General features: G+C 49.4%; 1 protein-coding gene across 1 annotated transcript in view; it reads left to right on the top strand.

The window, feature by feature from the left end:
* RXRA (retinoid X receptor alpha) overlaps positions 1 to 11,190 on the top strand; it is a 35,628-nt gene that overhangs the window by 11,007 nt on the left and 13,431 nt on the right. The window contains exon 4 of the mRNA XM_005421256.2: positions 6,579 to 6,748. Coding sequence (XP_005421313.1) covers positions 6,579 to 6,748 — 170 coding nt within the window. The remainder of the gene's footprint in view (positions 1 to 6,578; positions 6,749 to 11,190) is intronic.

Below are 11,190 nucleotides of genomic sequence, written 5' to 3'. Positions count from 1 at the left end.
CTGTCCAAGTGAATGTGAAAGCAGGCGAGTGGCCGCAGCCTAGTGGAGTGGCAGAGTTCAAGGAGCACAGTTATTTTTAGGAGCAATTTTGGAATGGAAAATGTCTTCCAGCTTAATGAGCTTGTTTCTTATATCCTTTTAAAGTGCTGCTCTTTAAACCAGCTGGTAAATGATGCTGGGTTTGGTGGGGTTTTTTTGTTTTTAAGGATGCTCTTAGGTTGAGAAAATGAGTTTGGCTTATGGTTTTCTCTCCTTTTGTTGCTGTTTGTTTATACTTCAGTGTCCAGAGAGTGAAGTGAGCTAGAGATTTTTTGCTGTTGTTTTCCAGAGCTGCTCCTCTTGTGAACTAACTGCATGCAAAGGTTTCAATCCACTTTTTAACACTCTGAAGTTACACTTTTTAATTATCACGGTGGTATTTTGCATCCTTTAAAAAAATTACAGCGTTCAGTTGAAAATGTTGGAGGGGAAAAAAACCCAATTTATTTCATGTGTCGCAGCTTTTGAGGTTGTTTACAGTAGCAGAAAGCTGCACCTCTGAAAAAGGAAAAAAAGAAAGGTGACACACGAAAGCAAAGCAGAAGAAACACTGTCTGAATTTGTTTTCTCAGCTGTCTTGGCATTTTGGATATAAACAGGTACCTGGGGCATAAATGCTTCAAGATGTTGGTGATGCACAGCAAAGATGTGGCTTTGTGAAAGGCAGCAGAGCCCAGTGAATTCCAGCGTGAGAGAAACAGAAATGCCCAATAACCCCAACCCAGCACCTCATAAATAAGCAACCACCCACCTGCAGGATGGGGGAAAACTAAAAATGAGCAGGTTTGAGGCTCTCTGGGCTGAGCTTTGGTGCCTCCCTCTGTGCTCTCAGTTCACAGAGAGGTGTTTCCTTGAGGAAAACCCCATTTTTGGGGCAGTGAATTATCCTTTCCCCATGGAAAGGATATTTGTGGGTGAAAGGATATTTGTGGATATAAGTGAATTATCCTTTCCCCACCCTGTTGCTCCAGGAGGGGTGGATTTCCATCCCAAAAAGCTCTGTATTGACACTGGGTGGGTGTCCCTGGAGCTGCTGTCCTCCAGGTCTCTCCCAGCAAATAAACAAACCTGTGCTGCTCCTGCCCTCTCAGAAACACCATTGCCCTGTGGAAAATCCTCTCCCTGCCTCCACTGACATTGCTTTGGTGCAGAAGTGCAGTGCCCACTCACAGGGCTTGGTTTGGGCAGCAGAACTGGCTTGGGTGGCACTTTGCAATGGACTCAAAGCTGCTTTTTTAGCCATCAGATGCTGCCCCATGAGCAAAGCCAAGGTGTCCAGTGTGATGTGGACACCTGCGGAGGATGGATCTTGGCATTTTGGCCCATCAGCCCTCGTGCTTGGATAGCTGAGGTTCATCTGCAATCCACAGGACGAGACATTTTGGATTTTAAAGACACCAGAGGTCACCAGGGAGTGGCTTGGACACATGGGGCTCCATGTCTTGCTGTACCACGACCTGGGGAAGTGCAGATGGGCTGGAGAAGCTCAAGATGAAACATGACAGCAGCTGGCCTGAGGCAAGTACAGACCAAATCAGGCAGAATAACAGGAGAGGCTCTTCATCAGGTGCCATGGAAAACACAGGCTTCTGTCCTTGGCTGGGCTCAGACATAGCTGGAGGAGGTGGGGCTGCCTCTCCGAGCTCTCTGACTGCATCTTTTTTTCTCCTCGAGTGGATTGCAAGGTTCAAAGGCTTCCCTTATGTTTAGAAAACCAGCCTGGAGAAGCTCTCAGCAATCTGAGGCTCCTTGAAGAGGAATAAAAGCATTGGCACAGCCATCAGCAGGGGGGGAGACGGCTGGGGAGCTCAGTTCTGGGGACCCAGGGTGGCCACAGCTTGGGAGAGCTCTGCCTTGCACCAGAGGCTTTTCTGGGATGCAGCAAGGCAAATTCCTGCCTCAGCTCCTGCATTTGAGGGGGACAGACCCACTCTGTTGGTCAAAAGCTGTGCCACCCTCAGACCAGGAAAAGCAGCGTTGTTGGAAGCTGAGAAGAGCAAGGTTATTCCCATTTTGGTGTCACCAGACAAGCTGCCATGCAGCAGCCACCTTGGTGTTTCTCTTCGGAAAAACATAAATAAAAACCAAACCCACAAAGAAATGCAATTCCCAGACCAGATCCATTTGAAAAATGCATTTTTGTCATCTCCACTGTGGTTTATTTGACTAATCCCCAGTGGAGTGGGGAGTGGACTCCAGGGCTGAGGTCCTAGGTCTGCATGGGGAGGGGTCTGCTCACTGCTGGACATTTTCCCAGATTTCATAGGTAAAAAACCTCTTGTCCTTCTTTCCTTCCCTCTCTTCTCTGTGGTGGTTTTTTCCTACATCTCAAGGAACACAGTCCACATCTTTTTGCTGGAATGGTGATGTGTCCTTCTGCTCCTCTCCTAAGAAGGAACAACAGCTTGTCAGGTCCTCAGGAACTCCAGGGAAATGCTGGTGGCAGAAAATCTGGGTATTTTCCACTGGGCTTGTGCCTGTGGACGGATGGATGGATGGATGGATGGATGGGTGGATGGATGATGGATGGATGGATCCATGGATCCATGGATGGGTGGATGGATGATGGATGGATGGATCCATGGATCCATGGATGGGTGGATGGATGATGGATGGATGGATCCATGGATCCATGGATGGGTGGATGGATGATGGATGGATGGATCCATGGATCCATGGATGGGTGGATGGATGATGGATGGATGGATCCATGGATCCATGGATGGGTGGATGGATGATGGATGGATGGATCCATGGATCCATGGATGGGTGGATGGATGATGGATGGATGGATCCATGGATGGATGGATGGACGGGGTGATGGCGCTGTGATTCCACACTTGCCCTGCCATTGGAGGAGGCTCTCTGTGCTTGGCAGCAGGGTGTAGCAGGGCAGACGATGCTCCCTGGTGAGGGCTGGGTTTATCTTTGGCTGCTGGGTGGGCCTGTGCCATCTGCTGTGCCCGGGGTGCCAGTGCTGCAGTGCAGGCTGTGCGTGGGGCTGAGCTGGGATGAGTCAGCTGTCCCTGACCAGCTCTGCAGGGAGCTGCAGCACCGATTCCGTGGCGCAGCAGCTCCGAGCTCGGATCAATGGAAGGAACTCCTTACATGTCTGATCTCTGCCCATCTGTCTCTGGATTGCTTGTATCAGCTGGGTTCAGCCTGATCTCTGTCAAGGTGCCCTGTAAGATCCTCTCCCACAACCCCTGGAGTGTGTCTGACTCTTCAGGCCAGGAATGTGGCACTGATCAGGTTGAGATTTGCAGGTTGAAGGCTTTAAGTAGCCCCTGTCTGCCCAGACCTCTGCAATGCTTTGCCACAAATCCCATGTCCAGCACGAGGACGTGGTTTTGGGGTTAACACCATGGTGGAGTGACCCCAGTGATCCCAACTTTGCACCTTCATCCTTGAGAGCTGCTGCAAATCTCCAGTAGCGCTTTGGCATTTAGTTCTTTTTATAAGATCCCATTTGTTGAGGGTTTGCCTTTCTCTCAGGCTTTCGTGTTATTTAGTAGGTGTTTCATCTCCTCTAATGTGCCCAGAGGAATCTTGGTGCATCTGTGCTGCTGAAGGAGGGCTGGCATTAAGCAAAAACTTCCTTTTTTCTGATGCTTGGAGAAGCAGGAGTGGGGTTGGAGGGGTGAAATTAAAGCAGGGTTTTATGATGGCTTGAAAAAGAAGAATCCACGCCAGATGGACAAAAACCATGACACAAATCTGAATTTACCTGGCTTTGGCAGCCCAGCAGGCAATGTTGGTGGGCCTGAGGAGCCTCTGCAGCCCAGAGAAGTTTGCAGAAAGGAACCTCTTGCCTTTTTGCATAACAGCTTTCACATGGCACAGCCTGAGCTCTGTTGACATGCAGCAAACAGCAACGCTGAGGGAAGGAGGGGGAGCACTGGGAATTGGCCCCAGGAGCTGGGTTAATGGGATCAACAGCCAGAGAGGGCTCCTTTAGCCTGTGTCTCAATTTCCTGGGGTTATTTTGTTTTATTTTATTATTTGTTTTAATTTCTTTTAATTTATTTTATTATTTATTTTAATTTCTTTTATTTTATTATTTCTTTTGTTTTATTATTTCTTTCATTTTTATTTTATTTTATTTTATTTTATTTTATTTTATTTTGCTTTTATTTTATGCTCTGCCTTAACATCCCATAACCTGCTGCGGCAGGAGGGAGTGCTGGGGTAATTGTCAATAAATAGCAGGGTTTTGACATGATTGGAGTGCCTCAGCAAAGAGCTGGGTGAGTTCAGAGAGCTGTGTCTGATGGCCAGAGATGCTTGGGCTATTCTCAAGCAGAGTGGGCTGAAATGTGCTGTGGAAAAGTGTGGGATTTAGGGTCTGTGACAGGGTAATGGAGAAAGAGAGAGTTCCCACTGCTGCTGCACAAAGCTGCCTTCCAGGCGTAGGAAAAGCATGTGCAGGTTTCTAAGGGAGGTCATTAATAATAATAATAATAATGTTATTAGCATCTAGTGAGTGTTTCTCATGTCTGAGCTGCTCAGATATAATTCATCAGCATGTGACAGGCTGCTGGCAAGATCATTCCCACCCCACAGGATTTGGGACAGGTCTCTCCTGTCTGTCTGGAGCCAAAGGCAGGATGGAGGTTTGCATGGAGCTCCTGTCCCACGGGAGCTGGAGAGGGGCATGGCATGGCCTCCAGGGAAATCCAGCACTGCCAGCCTCGGAGGTGGCTGAATTTGGGATTTCTGCTTTAAACTGACCTGAATTTTCTTTAGGATTCCCTGATTCTGTCCCTTCACCCAGCCCTTTCTCTCTCCAGCAGTGACTCAAAGTGTGGCTTCCTTTGTGGTGCTTCCCATCATTTGTCTTTGACCTTTTTATTTCCAGGACCTGTCCCTCTGCAGAGAAGGGGCTTTCCCTGTCCAAGCAGGGCCATCCCTCTCCATGCACACACAGAGCTGATTTCCCAGGCTGGGGCTGCTCCCTGCCTTCCCCCAAACCCCACATTCCCTGGGATATCCCACTCTGGCCACACTGGGAACAGACATCAGAGGGGGTGATGCTGCAGGATGCTTTGGGGTTTCATTGCCATCTGCAGGGCCTGGGGGTGACATTGTGAGAAATGCTGTTCAATTCCAAAATATTTAAAAGGTTATTAAAACCTTATCAAAAAATACAACAGAAGACTGAATAGATAAAATATTACGGTGCTGGGAGCAGAGGATTTTTCCCACCATGTTCTCATCCACACAATGGACGTTTTGCTTTTTCACCCTTTAGCTCCTCCAAAGTTCTGTCCATTGACTCTTCCTTCACTGTCCAGTGGTGGAGATCACTTCCTTAAATCTTGATTGGGGGTCAGGTGCTGCCATAGTAACAACCCAACCCTCCCAAATGTCCCCAACCCAGGCCACCCCTGATAACAGCACAGGAGGGTAAAACACAACTATAAAACTTCTAACATATGTACATATTTGCCTTTTAACTGGGAGAGTCAGCCATCGCATTGTGGAGATGACAGTCTGGTCAGAGAGAGAGAGAAAGGCAGATAAGCTTCCCATGAACTGGTCTAGGAAGTTTTAGGGGGGCAGAGAGAAAGAATGGGGAGCAGTCTGCAGGTGGTGTTTGTAATAAGGTGTTTTCCTCATAAAATGTTTTACCAAAGGGTGTCTTCTTAATTAAGCAATCATGTGAAATGTGTTGACTGAATGACCAGTCAGGTCCACCTGTATGGGAGCAGTGTATAAAAGAAGGGGTTCCAATAATCTGGGGGCTTCTTGCCTCTTTAACTTTCTGACCTGGAGTCTGTGTCACTTATCCCTTTCTGACTCGGTAGTGACAATCACGTTACTCTGGTAAAACACAACTATAAAACTTCTAACATATGTACATATTTGCCTTTTAACTGGGAGAGTCAGCCATCGCATTGTGGAGATGACAGTCTGGTCAGAGAGAGAGAGAAAGGCAGATAAGCTTCCCATGAATTGGTCTAGAGAGAAAGAATGGGGAGCAGTCTGCAGGTGGTGTTTGTAATAAGGTGTTTTCCTCATAAAATGTTTTACCAAAGGGTGTCTTCTTAATTAAGCAATCATGTGAAATGTGTTGACTGAATGACCAGTCAGGTCCACCTGTATGGGAGCAGTGTATAAAAGAAGGGGTTCCAATAATCTGGGGGCTTCTTGCCTCTTTAACTTTCTGACCTGGAGTCTGTGTCACTTATCCCTTTCTGACTCGGTAGTGACAATCACGTTACTCTGACAGAGCAACTGACAGAACCAGAGCACGCAGTCTCAAGCTGCCCCAAGGGAAATACAGGTTGGATATCAGGAAAAAATCTTTCACAGACAGAGTGATAAAGTTCTGGAATGGCTGCCCAGGGAGGTGCTGGAGTCCCCATCCCTGGGTGTGTTTAACCAAGCCTGGATGTGGCACAGGGTGCCAGGGTTGGGTTGAGCTGTTGGGGCTGGGTTGGACTCAATGATCTTGAAGATCTCTTCCAACCTGGTGATTCTGTGATCCCCCTCTGTGACAGTCTGACCCTGCCACTGTCCCTGTGTGTCCCTCACAGCCGTGCAGGAGGAGAGGCAGCGGGGCAAGGACCGCAACGAGAATGAGGTGGAGTCCACGAGCAGCGCCAACGAGGACATGCCCGTGGAGAAGATCCTGGAGGCTGAGCTGGCTGTGGAGCCAAAGACAGAGACCTACATCGAGGCAAACATGGGCCTGACCCCCAGCTCGGTGAGCACCTCTGCCCAGCCCCTCCTGGGGACACCACAGTGACCATCAGGACAGCACAGAGGGGCACAGGGGGTTGTCCTCTGTGGAAAAGAACTGTTACAGAACTTCATTGAGCGAGGTTTCATGAGCTTTTAACTTCTTTGAGCTAAGTTTCATAAGCTTTTAGAGGCTTATAACACACTTAAGGTAGCTTAGCTACTTTTGGAAGCATAAAAATTACCAAGATGGCTTCTGTTGCAGTGTTAGAAACAAAAAGGTTTAATGAAAGGCAAAATAACAAAGAAAAACTAAGTGCAAGAAGTCTTTGCTTTTGATAAAATACTTTATAAAAGTAATTAGTTTCTTTGTTCACTGGTTTTTTTCGTAAATTGCTTAAGTGAGACTTTTTAGCTTTTGTCTAATTAGCAATTTTTAAGTTTGAAGTGAAGTTCCGTAGGCTTATAAAGCAGCTTTTTTCACCTAATTGAAGAAAGAAACTTCTAGGTTTCTTTCTTTTTTGAGAGGACAGAAAATACTCTTGTCACTCCATCAACAAAGGGCACACTCCTATAAAGAACCAGCTCAAAAATGCAATTTTTGGCTCTGCTGTGGGCTCTGTGAGCCAGCTCAGCAGCAGGAGAGCAGAGCCAGCAGGCACCAGCATTTGGTGTCTTCTGTCCCACAGCCACAGGGAAGTGAGAGGTGCTGTAAGGAGTGATTGAAAGGGCTCTCAGAGAGGGTTTTATTGTAAATAACAGCCCTCAGTGCTGAAAGGCAGGAAGACACTCTGCTCTGAAGAGCTCAGCGTCCAATTGAGGCAATAAACCTGCGTGGCTGAAGTGCAGAGAGATAAGAGCTGGGGAATGAGGGTGTGACTTCTCAGGTGCAGAATTATGCAGCTGCTTGGCTCTGAGGAGAGAAAACCTGGAGAAATTTGCCTGTGAGTTGGTTTTCAAGTTCTTTTCCCAGTTAGAAACTTGCATTATAACTGGGCCTGCTTAGAGCAGCTGGGCTGCACCAGGGTGGTGTGTGCACAAGGGAGGGATGGCAGGGAAATGGGACAGGAGCAGCCTGGGCTGGTGGAAGGTGTTGGGATGAGATGGTCTTGAGGTCCCTTCCAACCCAAACCAGTCTGGGATTCTGTGGAGAGTGAGGGGAAGTGTTTGGGGCCGTTTCCTATGAGATTCCCTTATCAAAAGGGAGAAATCTCCTAATGTGAGAGCCAAACCCTCCTTTGAAATTCCATTTCTAGGACAGACCCTCTGCAGCCCAGGCAGTGTTTAGGGGCAGCCCCCACTCCTCCATAGCCCCTTTTCCCATGAAAGCAGTGGGAATAGAGGAATTCCTCTGAAAAACTGAGGCTGCAGTGGGGAGCATCTCCTGGTGGCCACCAAGTCCTTTGAGGGACTCAGAGATTGAATTCTGCCAACATTTGAGCCAAGAGAGCAGGCTCATGCACTGAAACATCCCTGTGCAATTCCTGCTGGGTGGCTGTGGGGCAGAGCTGATGAAATGCAGCTATTCTGAGCAAGTGCAAGGACTCTGCAGTGTTTATTTTCTATTACAACAATACTTTCATCTCTCTCTTTGTATCAGGCTTGGAGGGTTTGAGTCAGAAATCCCTTCCTATGGCAGGGAATAGAGCATCTTTAGGGTCACTTCCAGCAGAATTCTGTGAGGGATCTGGGAGTCAGGACAACTGTAATTGGATTTTTGGGATGCTCTTTTTGCAAAGACAGCTTTTCCTAGCATTTCCTTAGGTGGCTCTTGGATAGTCAAGGCTTTGTGGGATGGACAGAGCCAATCCCTCAGTGAAACTCTCCAAAATCAGGTGCAAACCCTCAGGATCAGGCACAAACCCTCACCTGCATTTAGGAGGAAGATCCCATCCCCACGAGGCTTTAAAGGGCTTTATTTGGAGGAGTTAGTGAGCGGCTCAGAGAGGCTCTGACTGCTCTCAGGATCAAAAATCCTTCAGGGGAGCTGGAGCCAGCCTGGTGCTGACTTGAAAACAAACCCCAGAGAGGGAGCTGAAATAAATGGCTTCGTCTGGCACGGCGTCTCCTCAAATTGAAAGCCGGTTCCTGCATAATTCAGCAGGCATTACTGTGAACAAGGATGTGTGTTGCATCTAAATAGAAGCGGGAGGCTTGTTGAAATGCCCTGTTATTGTCAAGCACGAGGTGACATTTGTAGCAGGTTTAGCAGATGGATGAGATCAGCAGCTCCCGGCGACGAGGCCACCACCGGGATGAGGAGAGGGAAGCCAGAGGAGCTGCTGCCCTTCCCCAGAGCCCAGGTGATGGAAAGGCAGACAAATCGAGGCCCTGATAAACACGGGGAGGACACGAGCTGCTTGCTGCTGGGTGCTTTGATTTGTGCCTCTGCACTCAGGTTGGGGACCTGCAGGGACATTTCCATGGCATGGCATCCATGTGCCAGGGTAATTTAAGGATTAGCACCCTTGTCTTCCACATAAATTAGAAGGGACCTTAAAATCATCTTAAAAGCACCTTCTACTATCGCAGGTTGCTCCAAGCTCCATCCAGCCTGGCCTTGAACTCTTCCAGGGATGGAGCAGCCACTGAGCACCCTGTGCCAGGGCCTCCCCACCCTCACAGGGAAGGATTTTTCCCCAATATCTGCTCTAACCCCACTCTCTTGTCGTTCAAATCCATTCCCCCTTGTCCTTGTGTCTGTGGCTTGTCCCTGGCCCAGGGGGTGACTTTGCCTCTGCAAAGCCTGTAACTGAGAGCTGTCCTCCCCATTAGGTCTTAATCGGCCTTTGAACGTCTGGTTTCAAGTCCCCATTTTGTGGAAGATGCCTCCAGGCTGCAGTTTTCCAGGAGGATCAGCTGCCCCTGCTATTTACTGCGGGAGGGGATTTGCTTTCCGTGCCCAGGGAGGGTTTCCAGCACTGCCCTGGTGCCAGGCAGGGCCCTCTGGACACTTGTAGCTGCTTCTCACGCCCCAGTGATCAGGTTCTGCCAGGAAGGGTCCTGGTGGTTCCAGGAATTGCCATCTGAGGTGGAACTGAAGCCGAGGATGAGGCTTTGGAGCACCAGAGCTTGGGGACAGCTTGTGCTGTCAGGGACAGCCAGGGCAGGAGCCCCTGCTCGTGGTGACAACCTGCTCAGGAGCCAGCCCTGATGAAACTTTGGCAAAAACATCTGATTTACCTAAACTGCCCCTTCTGTGGGGCTCTGCAGGCCCTTGTTGCTGCAAGGCTTGGGTTCTGCCGGAGCAGAAGTCGTGATCCCCATCCCACCTCACCTGGATGCCAGGATTCTCCACCTGGCTGAGCAAACTGGGATCAAACTTGAGGTCAGGGATGTTCAGGTTCTATGGTGTCCCTTCTTTTCCTTCCTGCCTCTGAATATCAACATTCCCAGTGCTTCCAGTGAGACCCTGAACCCGCAAAGCTCCTCCTCACGCACATTTCTGGGGAAATGCCAGGAAAAGCCCAGTCCCTGCTCACCTCTCCTTCCCCAGGGACGAGCCCCAGCTCCCTGGAGTGAGACTGCCCTGCCCTTCAGCCCTGGGGGAGCTGCTGGAGGGGGTGGGACAGGGGGGGCACATCCCTGTGCAGTGCCAGCCTGTGCCCATCCATCTCTGCACATGACAGGTGGAAATAATTCCAGGGCAGGTGCCCTGAGCGTGCCAAATCCTGGCTATTTTAAGCCTGGAGGATGGGAGATGTTGGCCACTGAGGCACAGAGCTCTGGGTTTGCTGCCAGGGGACTGGGCAGGGCTCTGAGGGGCACAGGGCTGACCTGGCAATGTGGTCCTGCTCTGCCCAGCCTGGGAGGGGGCTGTGCCACAGCTTACCCTGACATTCCTGCCTGCTCTCCCTCTGAATTTACACCCTTCCCCCTGCAAGCCAAACTTCTCCTGCAGTTTGGAAACTGCTCTTTTAAGGCCATGGAGAGGAGGTAATTGTACAATGCAGGCTGCTGGATATCAGCAGGGATTACAGAGGGACATGGGAAGGGCTCATACATCCCTGTCCAGAGAGGTAAACCCTCCAGACTCACTTGGATCAGCCAGCTCAGCCTTCCCCAGGGTTAAACAGGCTCTTCCAGTTCCTAATCACAAATCCACTTGAGCTGTGAGCAGTTCCTTTAAACAAGGATTTGGTGTGTTTAGGCTGACTGTCCTCCTTGAGAGCAGATGGTTTCTGTTACTGCTTAATATTTCAAAGGAAAGGGGTTTTGTTTTTTTTTTTTTTCCTGTAATGCCCCCTCTGGTGCTGGTTTATCGAGCTGGGAGATGCTGGAGTCTGCCCTTCCCCAGGATTCATCAGTCAGTGTGATGGATATGGAGTCTCAGCACTCCCAGTTCCCATGTTGGGGCTTGCTAAAAACAATTACAACCCTTGTGGTGGAGCAGCCAAATCACTTCCTTTGCCTGTGAGTGATAACACCCACCTCGGGGCTGGCAGGCAGGCTGCTCCTCCAGCCTCT

The sequence above is a fragment of the Geospiza fortis genome, unplaced genomic scaffold (genome assembly GCF_000277835.1).
Source record: "Geospiza fortis unplaced genomic scaffold, GeoFor_1.0 scaffold27, whole genome shotgun sequence".
Taxonomy (NCBI): domain Eukaryota; kingdom Metazoa; phylum Chordata; class Aves; order Passeriformes; family Thraupidae; genus Geospiza; species Geospiza fortis.
The sequence above is the reverse complement of the archived record's forward strand: the minus strand, read 5'-3'. Positions and strand labels throughout refer to the sequence as shown.